Consider the following 21453-nt stretch of genomic DNA (forward strand, 5'->3'; position numbering starts at 1 on the left):
TTTCTCCCACCCTGGACGGTTCATAGATATATAATCCTCCTTTGCTTAGTTTCCAATATACAGTAGAATCTCACTTATCCAACACTTGCTTATCCAACGTTCTGGATTATCCAACACATTTTTTAATTTTTTAAATGATTTTTAATGCCTTTTAAATTTATTTGTGTGTTTTTGTATTTGATATTATTGTATGTTGGTTTTATATCTGTAAGCTGCCCCGAGTCCCTCTGGGAAAATGGTGGCGGGGTACAAAAATAAAATTATTGTTATTATTATTATTATTATTTTTGTAGTCAATGTTTTCAATACATCGTGATATTTTGGTGCTAAATTCGTAAATACAATAATTACTACATAGCATTACTGCATATTGAAATACTTTTTCTGTCAAATTTGTTGTATAACATGATGCTTAATTTGTAAAATCATAACCTAATTTGATGTTTAATAGGCTTTTCCTTAATCTCTCCTTATTATCCAACATATTCTCTTATCCAACGTTCTGGATTATCCAATGCATTTTTGTAGTCAATGTTTTCAATACATTGTGATATTTTGGTGCTAAATTCGTAAATACAGTAATTACTACATAGCATTACTGTGTAATGAACTACTTTTTCTGTCCAATTTATTGTATAACATGATGTTTTGGTGCTTAATTTGTAAAATCATAACCTAATTCAGTGATGGCCAAACTATGACACGCGTGTCAGTACTGACACGCCTAGCCATTTTTGCTGACACGCTGCCGCATGCAGATTTATTGGACGACTATGTCTTTTGTGGCCAAATTTGGTGTAATTTGGTCCAGTGGTTTTGTTGTTTACTCCATGGGAATTATGCACATTACATTTATCTATCTATCTACTATATATATATATATATATATATATATATATATATATATATATATATATATACATACACACACACACACACACACATATATATATATATATTTTCTATTATTATTATATTATTATTGTAGTATATTCTCATATTATTACTATATTATTATTATTATATTATTCATTGTTCATGACTACATTGAAACTAGAATAGAGAGAAATCAGCATGGAAACTGCAAGAGGTACCATAGATTGTCCTAGCACTTTTGATGGCTATGACACTTTGGATAACCACTCCCCCCTGATGATATCAACATAATTAGCCCAGTTTCCTACAGATTTTATCCATGATTTTATCATGATGTATTGTATGTGTTTTTATAACCTGTTTTATTGTTGTTTGATTTGTTTTACTGCTTGTTTTTATATTGTCGTGACCGGGCTTGGCTCCATGTAAGCCGTCCCGTGTCCCTTTGGGGAGATGGGGCGGGGTATAAGAATAAAATTATTATTATTATTGTACATGGAAATAATGGTAGTAAATAGTTTTTGATTTATTGAATACAGTTATATATTACAATTATATATTTTTTGTTATATAAACTATACATATTGTGAAATTATGGGTTTTTTTTCCCCCTCAAAGTGACACATCACCCAAGTCATGCTAGGTTTTTTTGGTGAATTTTGACACACCAAGCGCAAAAGGTTGCCCATCATTGACCTAATTTGATGTGTTGTGAAAGGCTTTCATGGCCAGGATCACAGGGTTGATGTATGTCTTTCGGGCTGTGTGGCCATGTTCCAGAAGTATTCTCTCCTGACGTTTCGCCCACATCTATGGCAGGCATCCTCAGAGGTTGTGAGGTATGGATAAACTAAGTAAGGAAAGGAAAGAATATATGTCTGTGTAGAGTCCAGAGTGTGGCAAGAGTCCTTTGTCACTGGAAAGCCAGCATTAATGTTTCAGTTAATCACCTTAATTAGCATTGGAAAGGTTTTGTCTCTTGCCTGGGGGCATCCTTTGTTCACCCATAAGCTGCCCTCTGCCCTCAGAGTGTTGGTTCCCATCTATTGTTTTGATTTTAGAGTTTTTTTAATACTGGTAGCCAGATTTTGTTCATTTTCATGGTTTCTTCCTTTCTGTTGAAGTTGTTCACATGCTTGTGGACCTAATTTGATGTTTGATAGGCTTTTCCTTAATGTCTCCTTACCCTGTTTCCCTGAAAATAAGACATCCCCAGAAAATAAGACCTAGTAGAGGTTTTGCTGAATTACTAAATATAAGGCCTCCCTCGAAAGTAAGACCTAGTAAAGTTTTTGTTTAGAAGCATGCAGGATCGGTAAATGTACATACCATAGATTGTTGTACATGGAAATAAAGGTAGTAACAAGAAATAATAATAATATAATAATAACTTTATTCTTGCATCTCACCTTCATCTCCCAGAAGGGATTCAGGGCAGCTTACACAGGGATAAGACCAACAACAACATAAATTTACATACAAACAGAAATTTAAAAGAGTAATTTTAAAACAGTATAGCAATAAAATATAATATAGAAATTCTTGAAAGGATTCACAGTTTGGTTATGCTGTTTTGTGATGACAACTACTGTACAGTAGATTTATTTATTTCGTGTCAAAAGCATTGGTACAGCAAATACATTTCAAATAATGGAAATAAAATAGAAAAGAAAGAAATCACAAGCAACTAAATAGTTTTGGACCAAAAGCGGGCAACAGCAACCGCATTGTCTGTAGCTTTAAACAACTCCTCCTCCGTACATGAGGCAGGGCATTGTGGGCAAGCATACATATGCTGAGTTGTTTGTTCAGCTCCACAGTCACACAAGGTGGAGGATTCCTCCAGGTAGTGCCACCTTGCCAAGTTGTCTTTAGATCTGCCCACTCCGCTTCTGAGTCTGTTCAGGGACTTCCAAGTTGCCCATTCTTGGTTTGCCCCTGGAGGAAGACCCTCTTGGGGGGGCATCCAGTTAGAATTGCCAGGTTTAGCTGCCCAGAGAGACGCCCTTGCTGTTGCTGGAGGAACATCAAGAGGAGTGGTGGTTCTCATGAAGCCCTTCCTTGATTTGAGTCTGGTGGGAGGAGGGTGATAGCCATGCAGTGGGTGGCTTTCACAATGTTCGACCTTTTTTCTCTCACCGTTAGCAGCAACTTCCCGTCGCACGTCAGGAGGGGCAATGCCAGCTAACTTGTAGAGTTTATCAACAGGTGTAGGTTTAAGGCATCCCGTGATGATTCTGCATGTTTCATTCAGTGCTATGTCCACCTGCTTTGCATTGGCAGACTTGTGCCAAACAGGACAGTAGATATTACAGTAGATAATAAATTTTCATTTTTAAAAATTCAACCATAAATGTGAATTTGTCTTTGTGGAAAAATAAGACATCCCCTGAAAATAAGACCTAGCGCATCTTTGGGAGCAAAAATTAATATAAGACACTGTCTTATTTTCGGGGAAACAGGGTATTATCCAACATATTCGCTTAACCAACGTTCTGCCGGCCCGTTTACGTTGGATAAGCGAGACTCTTCTGTACCTCACAACCTTTGAGGATGCCTGCCATAGATGTGGGCGAAACGTCAGGAGAGAATGCTTCTGGGACATGGCCCTACAGCCCGGAAAATGCACAACAACCCAGTGATGACGGTCATGAAAGCCTTCGACAACACAACTCCCGATTGTCCCCCCCCCCCCTCCTGTCTCGAAAGACACCCTTCTCGCCTCTTTTCCTGCGGCAGGAGGATCCCAAAGGGCGCTGTTGTGCCAAGGCAGCAGCAGCAGCAGCAGTCGCCTCCCTTTTCCTTCCCGAAAAAAAAAAAACCCAGCCCCGCACTCTCGCTCAGTCGCAACCGGTTTGTGCCGGCCGCCGGCTTGCGCGCTGATCCAAAGCCATGGGCTGCCTTTCCTCCTCCTCCTGAGGCTCCAAGGAAGGGGGGGCCTGGGGCTGTCTGGCCCACTGACCGGCCGCCCTGCCCTTCTCCTCAAGGCGCCCATAAAGCTCCTCCGGGAAAAGGCAGAAGCCTCTTGGAGCACCAGCCCGGCGCCTTGGCTGCCTCCGCCGCAGGTAAACCAGGAAGAAGGCGACTCTGGCGGGGGAAGCGGGGTCTTGGGAGGGTCGGGCTCCAAGGTTTGGGGAAAGGGATGGCCAGAGCCCTGTCTTGGAAGGGATGCACAACAGCCTAGACCACGGTGGGGTGAAAGGACCCTCTTTCCTCCCCCCAAGAGCCCTCCTTTTGGCCACTCTCCTGCCAGCCTTGCTTCTTTCTCCCCTCCAGTGTCATATAACACTCCAGCTAGCTAGCTAGGTCTCTTGATTGAGGATCAGTCCACTGACCATATTCGAGCCACTGCATTCTATGGCCAGAACAGGACGATTTGTAAATCTATCTATATATATAAAAGAGTGATGGCATCACGGCGACCCACAAAACAACAAAACTACAGGCCCCCCAACCTCGAAATTTGACAACACAACCCATCATCCACGCCTCTAGGTTGATACAACAAAAAGAAAAGAAAAATAAAGTCCTAATTAGAGAGAGAGGAATAATTGCTTTTATCCAATTGCTTCCACTTAGAAGGCTCTAAGCCAGGGGTCCCCAAACTTTTTAAACAGGGGGCCGGTTCACGATCCTTCGGCCCGTTGGAGGGCCGGACTATAGTTGGCCACCGAACAATAATAATAATAAAAAATCAAGCATATCTATCTTGTTTGCTGTGTCATACAATAAAATAACAACAACAACAACAAAGAGGGTTAGAAGAGACCCTTTGGGCCATTGAGTCCAATCCCCTTCTGCCTTTGTGCACTGAAAGCACAAGCAAAGCACCCCTGACAGATGGCCACCCTGCCTCAATGTTAATAATAATAATAATAATAATAATAATAATAATAATAATAATAAAGAGGGTTGGAAGAGACCCCTTGGGCCATTAAGTCCAATCCCCTTCTGCCTTTGTGCATCAAAAGCACTAGCAAAGCACCCTTGACAGATGGCCACCCAGCCTCAATATTAATAATAATAATAATGTGATTTTGTGATATGAAATCCAGCATATCTATCTTGTTTGTTGTGTCATAAAATATAATAATAATAATAATAATAATAATAATGGTTGTAAGAGAAGAAGAAACCCCTTGGGTCATTTAGTTTAACCCCCTTCTGCCCTTGTGCCATGGGGGCCGGATAAATGACTTCGATGGGCCGCATCCGGCCCCCGGGCCTTAGTTTGGGGACCCCTGCTCTAAGCTCTACCCACTTGGTCTCCTAGCAACCCACTCAGCCCAGTGTTAATAAAAGAATAAAAAATGAAATAAATACAAATAATATAATAAAAACACTAAAAAAATTAATACAATAAAATACTATAATAACAAAATAACTAAAAATAATACAACAAAATAAAATATAATAAATAAAAAAGATAAGTTACAATAAAATTAATTAAAAATACAAATAACGTCAAATAAAAATTCCACAACAACTTTTAACCAATACCACCACCACTTTGCCACAGCAACGCGTGGCCGGGCACAGCTAGTATATATATAAAAGAGTGATGGCATCAGGGCAGCAGACAAAACAACAAAACTACAGGCCCCCCAACCTCAAAATTTGACAACACAACCCATCATTCACAGCTCTAGGTTGATACAACAAAAAGAAAAGAAAAATAAAGTCCTAATTACAGGGAGAGAAATAATAGTTTTTATCCAATTGCTGCCAGTTAGAGGGCTAAGCTCCGCCCACTTGGTCGCCTAGCAAACCTACTCAACCCAGGGGACAGGAAGACTTAGGCCTCACTTAGGCCTCTTCCACAGATTATCAGATTTTAACTGGATTATATGGCAGTGTAGACTCAAGGCCCTTCCACATCTATATAACCCATTTAGAGTCTTATATTATCTGCTTTGACCTGGATTATCTTGACTCCACACTGCCATATAATCCACTTCAGTGTGCATACTAAACATAAAGACAACCATACAACAGACATTCAATACCACCACTACCTCAACAATTTCTCACCAACACCACCAGACAACGCCACAGCAACGCGTGGCCGGGCACAGCTAGTCTATATATATAAAAGAGTGATGGCATCACGGCGACCCACAAAACAACAAAACTACAGGCCCCCCAACCTCGAAATTTGACAACACAACCCATCATCCACGCCTCTAGGTTGATACAACAAAAAGAAAGGAAACTAAAGTCCTAATTAGAGAGAGAGGAATAATTGCTTTTACCCAATTGCTGCCAGTTAGAAGGCTAAGCTCCTCCAACTTGGTCTCCTAGCAACCCAATAAAAAATAATAAAAAACACTAAAAAATTAATACAAAATACTATAATACCAGAAAATAACTAAAAATAATACAAGAAAATAATAAAATATAATAAATAAAAATATAACTTACAATAAAATTAATTAAAAAATGCAAATAAAGTCAAATAAAAATTACACAACAATTTTTAACCAATACCACCACCACTTTGCCACAGCAACGCGTGGCCGGGCACAGCTAGTATATATATAAAAAGGTAAAGGTTTCCCCTGACGTTAAGTCCAGTCATGTCTGACTCTCCATTTCTAAGCCGAAGAGCTGGCATTGTCCATAGACACCTCCAAGGTCATGTGGCCGGCATGACTGCATGGAGCGCCGTTAACGTCCCACCGGAGCGGTACCTATTGATCTACTCACATTGGCATGTTTTCGAACTGCTAGGCTGGCAGAAGCCGGAGCTAACAGTGGGCAGTCATTCCGCTCCTGGGATTTGAACCTGGGACCTTTTGGTCCATAAGTTCAGCAGCTCAGCGCTTTAACACACTGTGCCACCAGGGCCCCCGGGAAAACCTTTACCCCTTACTTTATATGAAAATATAGAATTAATCATATCATTTAAATTATTTTGTGTTATGGAACTACTCGCCACGATTTGCTAAAAATATTTAAAAACACCCCCCCCCCCCCCCCCGAATTGATCCGTAATGAAAATAAGACAAGTTTGGCAATTGGGTCCCAGTGGGTTGTTCTCACCAAAAAGCGGTTGTAAATGAGTCTCACTTTGGCATAGAGACAGGAATCTAACCAAATATTCTGGACAATATTTGACTGATGCACCAGAGAGCTCACCCCGCTCCCTGGATTCGAACCTCCGGTCTTTTGGGTCAGCAAGTTCAGCCACTCAGTGGTTTTACCCGCTCCAAGGTCATGTGGCATGGAGCGGTGTTACCTTGCTGCCGGAGCTGTACCTATTGATCTACTCACATTTTCATGTTTTCGAACTGCTAGGTTGGCAGAAGCTGGGGCTAACAGTGGGCGCTCACTCCGCTCCCGGGATTTGAACCTGGGACCTTTTGGTCTGCAAGTTCAGCAGCTCAGTGCTTTAACACATATCGCCACCGGGATACCTTTTGTATCTCTGGTGCACCAGCCAAATATTATGCACAATATTTGGTTCGATTCCTGTCTCTATGCCAAAGTGAGATTCAAGTACAGTAGAGTCTCACTTATCCAAGCCTCACTTATCCAAGTTTCTGGATTATACAAGCCATTTTTGTAGTCAATGTTTTCAATATTTTGGTACTAAAGAGTATTATTATTATTATTATTATTATTATTATTATTATTATTATTATTATTGTATGACACAGCAAGCAAAATAGATATGCTGGATTTTGTATCACACAAGTCGAACACTTCCCAAGTGTCTAGGACTGTGTGATGTATTTTCGGATGACGTGTGCAGATCCCAGTAGGGTGGCCTTTTGCAGTTGGCAGATCGTAATTTTGTCAATGTCTATTGTTTCCAAATGCCAGCTGAGATCTTTTGGCACAGCACCCAATGTGCCCATCACCACCGGGACCACCTGCACTGATTTCTGCCAGAGTCTTTGCAGTTCAATCTTGAGGTCCTGATAGCGGCTGAGTTTTTCCTGTTGTTTTTCGTCAATGCAACTGTCACCTGGGATGGCAACATCAATGATCCAAACCTTTTTCTTTTCCACAACTGTGATGTCTGGTGTGTTGTGTTCCAGAACTTTGTCAGTCTGGATTCAGAAGTCCCACAGTATCTTTGCGTGCTCATTTTCCAATACTTTTGCAGGTTTGTGATCCCACCAGTTCTTTACTGCTGGCAGGTGGTACTTGAGGCATAAGTTCCAATGAATCATTTGGGCCACATAGTTGTGCCTCTGTTTGTAGTCTGTCTGTGTGATTTTCTTACAGCAGCTGAGGATATGATCAATGGTTTCGTTGGTTTCCTTGCACAGTCTGCATTTTGGGTCATCAGCTGATTTTTCAATCTTGGCCTTAATTGCATTTGTTCTGATGGCTTGCTCCTGGGCTGCAAGGATCAGGCCTTCTGTCTCCTTCTTCAGGGTCCCATTTGTGAGCCATAGCTATATTATTATTATTATTATTATTATTATTATTATTATTATTATTATTGTGTTTATTTATACCCCACTTTTTCTCTCTACCAAGGAGACTCAAAGCAGCTTACATTAAAAGTGTTTTAATACCATTTAAAATCTACAAATATACAAACATTACAACAGGATTAGCTATCTGGTATTAAACAAATAAGTTAAAATCCATAAAGATATATTCAAAAACTAAAAACCACAGCACCCCCTGACGTGATCTTAAAAACTTTCTTATTTAAAACCCTGCCTGAATTAAAAGGTTTGGAGAGAAGGACAAACTAGGGAGGGATTCCCAATGGGAGATGCTAATGTACTGTAGAAATCTGGAAAGACGAAACCATCGTCAGCCCTTGATATCCAGGACGATCTGTGGATACAGAAACCATGGGATGGTGCTAATGGGAAATGCCATTGGCCTGGCTCCAGTGAAGTCGTATGCTTGAGGCATGTGTGACACCTGCAGGACAGTAAGCCTTTCGATGATCTTTGTTTCTCTTATTGTATAGACGGCCACTGCAGAAATCTGGAATAGGGAAAGTACAATGGCTCTTGGTATCCAATGGAATTTGCTTCCAGTACCATTTGTGGGTACCAAAATCTGTGGGAAACCAGGGAAGGCTTGCCATTGGGAAATGCCATTGGCTCAACCCCACACTTGAGGATAGAAGCCTTATCTGGACTTTGTCTTGTGGGGTGGTTTCAGGTCGGGAGAGGTTTCAGCGCTTGGCAGTATATTCAGCAGCGGGATTGTTATCTGTGTCCGTGAAATTAAGACCCATGGACTAACAACGGCAAACAACAACTGCTTTGAGTCTCCATGTGGAGAGAAAAAGTGCAGTATAAACATAACCATAATAACAATAATAATAATAGCAGCACTCCATGCAGTAATGCTGGCCATATGACCTTGGAGACGTCTACAGACATTGCCGGCTCTTCAGCTTAGAAATGGAGATGAGCACCAACCCCCAAAGTTGGACACGACTAGAATTAATGTCAGGGGAAAACCTTTAACGTTACTTAATAATAAAATTTATATCTTGTTTCTCATTTCACCAGTCTCCCCACTAGAAGAAACTTGGTAGCATAGAATCTTTCAGGTGTCCTTTGTTACTCTCAATAGGTATTACTGGTCACTTCAGGAATCTGGATGAGTAACAATATACTGTATATACTCGAGTATAAGCCTAGTTTTTCAGCCCTTTTTTTAAGACTGAAAAAGCCCCCCTCGGCTTATATTCAGGTGAGTGTCCTGGTTGGCTTATATTTGGGTCAGCTTATACTCGAGAATATATGGTACATTTATTATTTTTCTCTATTATTATTGGTATTATTACATTTATTATTTTTCTCTATTATTTTTCTGCTACTATTACATTTATTTTACTCTATTTATATTATTATTAATACATTTATTATTTCACTTTGATCTTATTATTGTTGCATTTATTATTTTACTCTATTTATTATTATTTGTAATATTTTCCTGTAATAGTAATAATAATAATTACATGTATTATTTTACTCTGTTATTATTAAAAGGGTACATAAGCACATTTACATTGAAGAAGATGAGAATAATGATTTGATCAGAGTTGGACAGTCTTATCTTAAATTCGAGCTTTATGTAAATATTCAAAAACATTTAACCTACTGATGCCTCAATTAATGTAATTTTATTGGTATCTATTTTTATTTCTGAAATTTACCACCTTCGGCTTATACTGGAGTCAATGTTTTCCCAATTTTTTGTGGTAAAATTAGGTGCCTCGGCTTATATTCGGGTCGGTTTATACTCGAGTATATACGGTAGTTGGCCCTTGATATCCATTGGGATTTGGATCCAGGACCATCCATGGATATCACAGTCTGTGGAGGTTCAAGTCTCATTATATACAATGGCGCAGCAAAGTGATGTCCCTTATATACAAAACCAAGGTTTGTCTTTAAAATTCTTTGGAAAGAAGAACTTCAACCTTTGAGTTTTTGATTCCTTGGACAGGAAGGGCAGACTGTGCATGCTTTTAAAGTATGAGCTTTATTCATGTCTTAGGAGGACATTATTAGGTTTTTGGGATAAGGTATGTTGAGCCCCGGTGGCGAAGGGTGTTAAAGCGCTGAGCTGCTGAACTTGCAGACCAAAAGGTCCCAGGTTCAAATCCCAGGAGCGGTGTGAGCGCCCGCTGTTGCTCCAGCTCCTGCCAACCTAGCAGTTCGAAAACATGCCAATGTGAGTAGATCAATAGGTACCGCTCCGGCGGGAAGGTAACGGCGCTCCATTCAGTCATGCTGGCCACATGACCTTGGAGGTGTCTATGGACAACGCCGGCTCTTCGGCTTAGAAATGGAGATGAGCACCAACCCCCAGAGTCAGACATGACTGGACTTAACGTCAGGGGAAACCTTTACCTTTATGTTGATAGAATGAGTGTGGTGTAGTTGTTGGAGCACTGGATTATGGTTCTGGAGAGCAGAGTTTGAATCTCCTCTTGAACATGGAAATGCACTGGGTGATATTAGGTAAGTCACATTTTCTCAGTCTCAGAAGAACACGGGAGGAAACCTCCTGTAAAGCAATGTTGCCAAGAAAACCCCACAATAGGTTTGTTTTGGGGTCACCATAAGTCGGAAACAACAGCAAAGTTATAGATATTCAGTATGATCAATATAGATATCAATTCACCCCTTATATATAGCATTCCCTCTTTCATCATCTGATTAATGAAGAAGAAGAAATAAACATATGGGACAAAGTATGTGAATGCTGGGGCTCCCGGTGGCGCAGCGGATTAAACCACTGAGCTGCTGAACTTGCTGACCGAAAGGTTGGCGGTTCAAATCCAGGGAGTGGAATGAGCTCTTGCTGTTAGCGCCAGTTTCTGCCAACTTAACAGTTCGAAAACATACAAATGTGAGTAGATCAATAGGTACCGCTCAGGTGGGAAGGTAATGGTGCTCCATGCCAGCCACATGACCATGGAGAGGTGTCTACGGACAACGCTGGCTCTTCAGCTTAGAAATAGAGATGAACACCAACCCCCAGAGTTGGATACGACTAGACTTAATGTCAGGGGGAAAGCTTTACCTTTACCTTTATTAATTTGGAACTGTAATAATGCTTATTTAAAATAGTCTGTAAAAACTATATTCTGTGCAAGACCACATAATATGAACAAAATCAGAAATGTTTTCTCTTTCTCTCCCCATTACCATTGTGATGTGCTCTCATAGTTGACGATTTATAATTGTTTATATGTTGCAATTTTATGTTCATGAAACGTAGCAGTAAATGCATGTGAATGCAAGTTAGATGTCCCCATCAGTGACTTTTAAATTGGGTTGAGAAATGACGTTGTTATGTCTTTTACCTCTGAGATGTCATACTGGAAATGTAAGCAAGTATGCCTCAACCTTATTGTAAAAATTCCACTACAAAGATTTCACCATCTGTAAGTTATCCTCAGATGGTCTTTGAGTCACCTGAGAAGTGAAGTGTTTATGTATGTTGGGTCTGAAAGGCATGCTGTTTTGTGACAGCCTGTAGTTCAATATGTATTTGTGAATGTCAACTTTATTTTGAAGCTACATTATCCAGCCGTTTTGCAATATTTTGCCCCGTCTTAATGTGCTAATGTACATGAAGGATGCTATCAACTGCTTGGCATGTGTTAAGGAAAATGCCTCTTGTCCTTTGATGAAGCTATCATATTACCACACACTCTTTATGAGAATACAAAATCCTTTTGTTGTTATCAGTAGATCAGTGGTAATTGTTGACATGTGAGAGACCATTATGACATCAAAGAGCGGTAGTGCATAACATAATTATTCCAAAATAACTATCTTCTGGATGTGTTGGATTACAACTGCTTTTGGTCATGCTGGCCAGGAACGATGGGGATTGTAGCCTAATATAGGATGCAGCCACCACACTGGGAAGGATTTACAATGTAATACCCATTTTTGTAGAATCAATGTACACTTAGTATTCACTGAGGTTTGGTTCCAGGACCCCTGTGGATACCAAATCCATGAATGCTGAAGCTCCATGATATACCATGGTTTAATAAAATAGTGCCTCTTATATACATTGGCAAAGTCAAGATTTGCTTTTTGGAATTAATTTTGGTTGTATTTTCAAACTATGGATGTAGAATCCGTGGATATGGAGGCTGCTCAAACCTTAACTGTATTCATAATTACATGGAAATACAGTAGAGTCCGACTTATCCAACCTTCGCTTATCCAATGTTCTGTATTATCCAAGGCAGTCTGCCTTTTAGTAGGCAATGTTTTTGTAGTCAATGTTTTCAATACATTGCAATGTTTTGGTGCTAAATTTGTAAATCCGGTAATTGCTACATAACGTTACCGTGTATTGAACTGCTTTTTTCTGTCGATTTGTTGTAAAACATGATGTTTTGGCGCTTAATTTGTAAAATCATAATATAATTTGACATTTAATAGGCTTTTCCTTAATCGCGCCTTATTATCCAACATTTTTGCTTATCCAACTTTTTAAAAATTCATTTTTATTAATTGCACAATAAACAGATCTGAGTGAACAATCCATAAATTATCAATGTAAACACATCATATATAGTAAATATTCTTCCAATACCTTTAACTTAGTCTTTTCAGCTCTCATCATCTTCATTTTCTACTCATATTATTCTTAACTGTAGATACCTGAGTTAGTTTTAACATAAAATAAGTACATGTTCTATATTTATCTAGAAGTTCTAGATCCTGCAGTATTTCTTTTTCCATGTCAGGAGAAGACTTGAGAAACTGCAAGTCGCCTCTGGTGTGAGAAAATTGGCTATTTGCAAGGATGTTGCCTAGGGGATGTTTTGATGTTTTACCATCCTGTGGAAAGCTTCTCTCATGTCTCCGCATGGGGAGCTAGAGCTGACAGACGGGAGCTCACCCCACTCCCCAGATTTGAACCGCCAACCTTTCAGTCAGCAGTCCTGCTGGTACAGGGATTTAACCCATTGTGCTACTGGGCGCTCCATCTTGAAGTATTATCTTCTTATACACAACTAAATTTATTTGTTTGTTTCCAAGCTCTATCCCAGGTTAACAAATAGAACATTGTGGTCCCATCAAATTTCCCAGTTTGTATCTCACGTATCCCGAGTAGTTCTATTCAATCAGATTTTTCTTGTTAATGTTCTTCTTTTTGCCGTTCCTAATAATTTATCATAAAAATGGTTAACAGCCAATCTTCCTAAGCTTTTTTTAAATAATTCTAAGAAAAAAAATATGGTCTTTACTTGGAAGCCTTTGGCTTTTAATTGGAAATCTTACTGAAAGCATTCCTGTTTAAACGCTAAGCTGTAGTCCATCAAATGAAAGCTGGGAAGCATCCAGTGTCAGTGAAAGAGCAATAATTCTTCGCCAAACTACAAACCCCATCTTTCCATAGCTTGCAGCCCTGGCAGTTCAAGTGGAATGATGGGGCTATAATTGTGTAGCCTGAAAGGGCTGTTTTTTCTATTTCTTTTCAGTCAAGCCCGACAGAACTGTGAGTATCAAGGACTCTTTGTTTTTCTGAAGAAGAGTTTAAATATTGACTTTCTAAACCACAGCGAATGAAAACGCTTTTACCTTCAGATCAAGTGCTCTTTTAGGGGAGATGGCTAACTCATGATACCTGAAATGGTGTATTGTGTGGCATAAGTAATTGTTCAGAACAGGTTTGGGAACAGTGATTATAACACTATGTAACACAATTTGAAAACAAAACTCTGTTCCTGGTTTGAAAGCGTTATTTCCTATTTAACTGTGTGGTATAATTTACTTTGAAAGTTGTTGTTATACTCCGGAAACTTAGTCTTTTGTGGCTGCCATAAACTATGTTGAATTGGTTGAGACTCTGACATATTCACTGAAAAACTATAGCCAAATGTTTCTGCAGTTTGACAAACTTTTCCCTTGTGTTTATGATATAATTAATGAATTAGGAAATGACATGTACAGTATAACCCAGGAACAAAAATCGTGATACATAGTATAATCTGCAGTTGAGATGTGTGTGCTGTTTCAAAGATTGCCAGTGTGATGTTTGTGGCGTTCAGGAAGCATTTGTTAGAAAACGTTTAATTTTATCAAAAAGTACACAGATGACAGACTTCTGGATTAACTAGTAAGACAAGATGAGACTCTAAAAGGAACCACCATGAATTTGTGACATAGAAGATAACATAAGGTAAAGGTAAAGGTTTCCCCTGACGCTAAGTCCAGTCATATCCGACTCTGGGGGTTGGTGCTCATCTCCATGTCTAAGCCGAAGAGCCGGCATTGTCCGTAGACACCTCCAAGGTCATGTGGCCGGCATGACTGCATGGAACGCTGTTACCTTCCTGCTGGAGCGGTACCTATTGATCTACTCACATTTCCATGTTTTCAAACTGCTAGGTTGGCAGAAGCTGGAGCTAACAGCGGGCGCTCACTCCGCTCCCCAGATTTGAACGTGGGACCTTTCGGTCTGCAAGTTCAGCAGCTCAGCGCTTTAACACACTGAGCCACCAGAGGCTCCGTAGAAGATAACATATAACTTTGTCCTAACAAATCTCTATTTGCATCAGGGGAAATGTTCCGGAGTAGCTGCCACAGACACCGCAGGGGCACCCCAAAGCAATTCTGCTGTCCAGACATTGCTACCAGTGACCTTCATTGGTACCAGTGACCTGCCACCACTGTTTCACTGGCTAGAACCAGCTCCCTGACATATTCTTGCTGGTCATGTTGCTTTTGGTGAGATCACAACTGGGGCCCCAGCCATGTAGGTCTTTTTGTCATGTGGACACTGGATTGCCCTGGATCCAGCCCATATGTCAAAACCACCGACGGTCACTCCAGAATCACAGGGTTGTTGTGTGTCTTTCGGGCTGTGTGGCCATGTTCCAGAAGCATTCTCTCCTGACGTTTCGCCCACATCTATGGCAGGGATGCCTGCCATAGATGTGGGCGAAACGTCAGGAGAGAATGCTTCTGGAACATGGCCACACAGCCCGAAAGACACACAACAACCCTGGGTCGCTCCAGAGTTTCCTAGAGTAACCTGTGGATCTTCTTGTGCCACGTTAACAGCTGGAAGCAGTGCTTCTGTTGCACAACTAGCCATATGTCATGTGGATTGCTTGTATTGTTTCCAGAGTGAGTACATTTTATTTGGCTTATGTAAACATGGGCTAGGAGCCTCCGGTGGCGCAGTGGATTAAACCACTGAGCTGCTGAACTTGCTGACCGAAAGGCCGACGGTTCAAATCCGGGGAGCAGAGTGAGCTCCCACGGTTAGCCCCAGCTTCTGCTAACCTAGCAGTTCGAAAACATGCATACAAATTCCAGCCTTCTTTATTGCAACCCAACTTGATAAAAACCATTCTTCCTTTCCCTTCAGAATCTGCAATATGGGGAAATATTAGCCTACGCTAATAAATCTGCTGCAATAAATCACTCTGACCATGAGGTCATGAGTTCGAGGCCAGCCCGTGGCAGGGTGAGCACCCGTCAAATAAAAAATAGCCCCTGCTCATTGCTGACCTAGCAACCCGAAAGATAGTTGCATCTATCAAGTAGGAATTAAGGTACCACTTATAAAGTGGGGAGGCAAATTTAACTAATTTACGACGTTAGAATGAGGAAGTGCCATCACAGTGGATGATGAAGCAACTGCTCCTCCCTGTGGCCAGAATCGAACATCCCCTCAGGAGAAGGTTAAATTGCCTCTGCGTCTGTCTCTGTCTTGGTTCTATGTGTATATGGGCATTGAATGTTTGCCCTATATGTATATAATGTGATCCGCCCTGAGTCCCCTTCGGGGTGAGGAGGGCGGAATATAAATACTGTAAATTTATAATTTATGTTTAAGATGTTTTTTAAAGATGTTTTTAAGATGTTTTTTAAATTGTTGGTTTTAGCCGGTTCTTGTAAGCCACTCCGAGCTCTAGGGGAGTGGCGTCATATAAGTTTGAAAAATAAATAAATAAATAAATAAATAAAATACCTTTTATCTGTAAGATTTTTCAAGTGTGTGAACATTTGCAAAACAAAAACATAAATTCAGTATTGTTTATTATATAAAAGAAGCTGTTGTGATATGTCTTTAAATCAGCTCCAACCCTTTCAGCAGAGTTTTATTGGCAACATAGAGGCAAGGTTCACCAATGCCCTCCTCCAAGGGTGAGAGAACATGATTCGTACAAGAGCATACAGACTTTATCTACACTGTCCTTGATCCCAGATTATCTCCTTATCCCTGGTTATTTAGCAGTATAGACTCATATAATTCAGTTCAAAGCTGATAATATGGGATCAGATTGTGTAGTGTAGTGTAGATCCAGCCTCAGTGGCTTTCTGTGGCTGAAAGGGGATTCAAACCTGGTCTCCTGGTGTTTTAGGTGGATCTACACTGCCTTATATCCCAGGATCTGATCCCAGATTATCTGCTTTGAACTGGATTATATGTATGTATGCTGCCAGATAATCTGGGATCAGATCCTGTGATAAAGGGAAGTGTAGATCTAGCTTTAGTCCAACTCTCAAACCACTACACTTTGCTGACTGTCTTATAAGAAATTCTGAATTTTAAATTTCAAAGCTTAATGCAGTGGTTCTCAACCTGTAGGTCCCCAGGTGTTTTGGTCTACAACTCTCAGAAATCCCAGCCAGTTTACTAGCTGTTAGGATGTCTGGGAGTTGAAGGCCAAAACATCTGGAGAATCACTGGCTTAAAGGTCAACATGTACTCATTGGTGTTGGCGAGGATCCGGAAATTAAGAAACTCAGAGTTATGGAAAAATATTGCTAACAAATTTATCATCATTATGGGGTGAATTTTTTAAAAGCTTTGCAAATTATTACCAAAAAAATTGAGCCTCAGATCCGCCCCTCCCAATGTTTGTTAACCCTCCTTTTCCTTGGGTCCAAGGCTGTTGTCAAAGCCTGAGTAATGACGAAAGTGCTTTGTTTTGTTTCAGAGAAGATGTTTAGAAACGTCCGAAGCTTATCAAGTGTATAAAATCAGCTTAGGACCTAACAGGATTTCCACAACTTTGGGACTACACCGTTTGCACAGTTGTTCTTGTCCAAAACTTGTTGCTCCACAGTTGAATTGCTTCAGCTAAAGTATCTGATATTTCTTCATAGGCTGAAGTGACAGCTGTTCCAACACAACATGTTCTAGAAGCCTGGATGATTCAAGACTGTTTTTTGTAAGTAATATATATATTTACCCTAATCAGTATGGTGCACTTGTTATATCCGTTGTGAGAGTTGTGGGTCCCTCCAGATGTTGTTGAGCTTTATCAACTATAATCCCCACCACTGACTATACAGTAGAGTCTCACTTATCCAAGCCTTGCTTATCCAAGTTTCTGGATTGTCCAAGCCATTTTTGCAGTCAATGTTTTCAATATATCATGATATTTTGGTGCTAAATTCATAAATACAGTAATTACAACATAACATTACTGCGTATTGAACTACTTTTTCTGTCAAATTTGTTGTATAACATGATGTTTTGGTGCTTAATTTATAAAATCATAACCTAATTTGATGTTTAATAGGCTTTTCCTTAATCTCTCCTTATTATCCAAGATATTTGCTTATCCAAGGTTCTGCCGGCCTGTTTAGCTTGGATAATTGAGACTCTACTGTACTTGCTAGGACTGCTGAGACTTACAGTCCAGTGACCTCTGGAGGAGTTATCTGGTTTCAACCCCTCATTTATATGGATTTATTCTGGATTTATTGGAATTTCATTAAGTACAAGATGGATAATATATTCAGCGTTTGGATACTCCACCACAGACATCAGAAGAGCTGCAAGGCCAAGAACAAGCCATGAGAGTCAAGACAAAGATCCACCCAGAGGAAAGGTGTTCTTACCATACATCAAGGGAACCACTGACCGCATAGGCAAACTGATGGAGAAGCACAACCTACAAACTATCTACAAACCCACAAAGAAAATCCAACAAATGCTACGGTCAGCGAAGGACAAGAGGGATCCTCTCTCCTCTGCAGGAGTCTACCAGATACCATGCAGCTGTGGACAAGTCTACATAGGGACCACCAAACGCAGCGCCCAAACAAGAGTCAAAGAACATGAAAGGCACTGCAGACTCACTCAACCAGAGAAATCAGCCATAGCAGAGCACCTGATGAATCAACCTGGACACAGTATATTATTTGAGAACACAGAAGTGCTGGACCACTCCAACAACTATCATGTCAGACTACACAGAGAAGCCATTGAAATCCACAAGCATGTGGACAACTTCAACAGAAAGGAGGAAACCATGAAAATGAACAAAATCTGGCTACCAGTTTTAAAAAACTCTAAAATCAAAACAGTAGATGGGAACCAATACTCTGAAGGCAGAGGAGCCCCAAGGACGGCTATTGACTGAACAAAGGATGCCCTCCAGGCAAGAGACAAAAAACCTTTCCAATGCTAATTAGGGTGATTAACTGAAACATTAAGGCTGGCTTCCCAGTGACAAAAGACTCTTGCCACACCCTGGACTCTCCACAGATATATATTTTTTCCTTTCCTTGCCTAGTTTCTCCATACCTCACAACCTCTGAGGATGCCTGCCATAGATGTGGGTGAAACGTCAGGAAAGAATACTTCTGGAACATTTGTTTATTTACAGTATTTATATTCCGCCATTCTCACCCCGGGGACTCAGGGCGGATTACAATGAACACATATATGGCAAACATTCAATGCCAACAGACAAACAACATACATTAGACAGACTCAGAGGCATTTTTTAAACATTTTTCCAGCTTCACAATTCCGGCCACAGGGGGAGCTGTTGCTTCACCGTCCAGTAGTGGCTGTACTTCCGCATTCCTTTCCTCGTGTTTTGCTGGCAGTTTTATGGTGTTATAAATTAGCCTCCCGCATAAAGCGTCCCTAAATTTCCCTAATTGACAGGTGCAACTGTCTTTCGGGGCTGCATAGGTCAACAGCAAGCCGGGGCTATTAATGGTAGGAGGCTTAACCCGACCCGGGCTTCGAACTCATGACCTCTCGGTCAGTAGTGATTTATAGCAGCTGGTTACTAGCCAGCTGCGCCACAGCCCGGCCCCAACATGGCCACACAGCCTGAAAGACATACAACAACCCTGTGATCCCGGCCATGAAAGCCTTCGACAACACAAAGAACAAAACTCTTGATACAAAAGCAAATTTCCAGGAAACTCAGCTCCAAAACTAGTGTCTCAGGCAATACTAGCTGCTCTTAGGAGAACAAGCTGAACAGCTGGTTGCGACTCATAGAAAAACCAAGAACATCCTGGCCCAAACTGACACAATACTAAAATATCAGCATCAGCAACATTGGGGAGGGATTAAAGGAGTGCCTGAGAGAGGATGGGACTTCAAGTAACCTGCTTCACTGGAAGCAACCTTACAGGACAGTACACTCCTCTTGTTCTTTTAGCTGTACACATTTTCTTTTTGGGTGGACACTCAAGGCTGGGCAAGGTAAGTGTGCTTTCTACATAAGTATGTGGATGCCTTTCTTTGTGGCATTAAAAGAAAGGCAATGCACTTCTTCTGTTTTACTCAGTTTTCCATTTGTATGTGTTCTTTTGCATAGAGCTGTCCCCTGACTTGTTCCCGGAAGATGGTGTTTCAGAAGCCACCAGATGGAGGATGGGGCTGGGTGATTGTGTTCATATCCTTCTTCACCCAGTTCTTGTGCTATGGATCTCCTTTAGCTGTTGGAGTTCTGTATCTTGAGTGGTTGGATAAGTTCGGAGAAGGAAAAGGAAAGACTGCATGGGTGGGATCTCTTGCCGGTGGAGTTGGACTACTTGCAAGTAAGTCTTTAATGAAAATAATTTTTAAAACACTGTCTTTATTAACTTTTAATATTTTTTTAAAATGCCGATGTTATATTTCTTTCCTATTGTAGTTAAATAGATGCAATGGCGGTGTAATGTTGGAAATTGAAAGATTGGATTAGTTGTTTTGCTAGGGTTGTTGTGAGCTTTCCGGGCTGTATGGCTATATCTCAGAATTCTGGAACATGGCCATACAACCTGGAAAACTCACAACAACCCAGTGATTCCGGCCATGAAAACCTTCAGCAAGTTATAATAATATTATAATAACAATTTTATATTTATACTCCGCCCCATCTCCCCAAGGGTACTCGGGGCGGCTTACATGGGGCCAAGACCAGTCAAAACAGACAATATAAAACACAACAATAAAAGTTATCTTGCCACTTTGAAAATTCAAAATACATCATTTGTGTGCTCTGTGGAGAAGTGTTAGTGGGAACTGAAGATGAAAGAACATGTGCGTAAATCTATTGGGTTCAGATAATGGAGACCACAACTTTATTTTGGTACAGCTGGATAGTGTTGGGCTGGCATGATCTATGAGCATTGCACAATCCACCTGTTATCAAATAAGCACCCAGCCTCTTCATCCTGTTTCTCAGAAAGTGATGGGGGAAGAGATAAGGCTGCAGGATGATACAACTAGATTGTTGTCTGAGGCAATTTACAGGAACATGTAACTCCCTTATTACAATGGCTCTCCTGGCTATTAATCTATTTCTAGACAGAATTTAAACATAACTGATAAAGGACCTCATCAGAGGGGGTATTTTTCGCCGGCATATGCCAGTTTCTCTTTACATTTGCAATGGAGCCAGCTCCCATCTCACAATGTACAGATACTTCTGGTGGGGTTCCATCACAAAAATAAAGAGCACTAATAATAATAATAATAATAATAATAATAATAATAATAATAATAATAATAATAATAATAATAATAATAATGTGCAAGGAAACCGACGGAACCATTGGTCATATCCTCAGCTGCTGTAAGAAAATCGCACAGACAGACTACAAACAGAGGCACAACTATGTGGCCCAAATGATTCATTGGAACTTATGCCTAAAGTACCACCTCCCTGTCATAAAGAACTGGTGGGATCACAAACCTGCAAAAGTATTGGAAAATGAGCACGCAAAAATACTGTGGGACTTCCGAATTCAGACTGACTAAGTTCTGGAACACAACACACCAGACATCACAGTTGTGGAAAAGAAAAAGGTTTGGATCATTGATGTTGCCATCCCAGGTGACAGTCGCATTGATGAA

At 40.5% G+C, this 21453-nt stretch overlaps 1 protein-coding gene across 1 annotated transcript in view; it reads left to right on the forward strand.

Annotated features, from left to right (window-relative positions):
* The first annotated feature begins 3664 nt into the window (after positions 1 to 3664).
* slc16a9 (solute carrier family 16 member 9) overlaps positions 3665 to 21453 on the forward strand; it is a 34277-nt gene continuing 16488 nt past the window's right edge. The window contains exons 1-3 of the mRNA XM_008116401.3: positions 3665 to 3941; positions 17466 to 17530; positions 19931 to 20153. Of these exons, the coding sequence (XP_008114608.2) occupies positions 19958 to 20153 (196 nt within the window). The 5' untranslated portion in view covers positions 3665 to 3941; positions 17466 to 17530; positions 19931 to 19957. The remainder of the gene's footprint in view (positions 3942 to 17465; positions 17531 to 19930; positions 20154 to 21453) is intronic.

Source organism: Anolis carolinensis, chromosome 3 (genome assembly GCF_035594765.1).
Source record: "Anolis carolinensis isolate JA03-04 chromosome 3, rAnoCar3.1.pri, whole genome shotgun sequence".
Classification (NCBI taxonomy): Eukaryota; Metazoa; Chordata; class Lepidosauria; order Squamata; family Dactyloidae; genus Anolis; species Anolis carolinensis.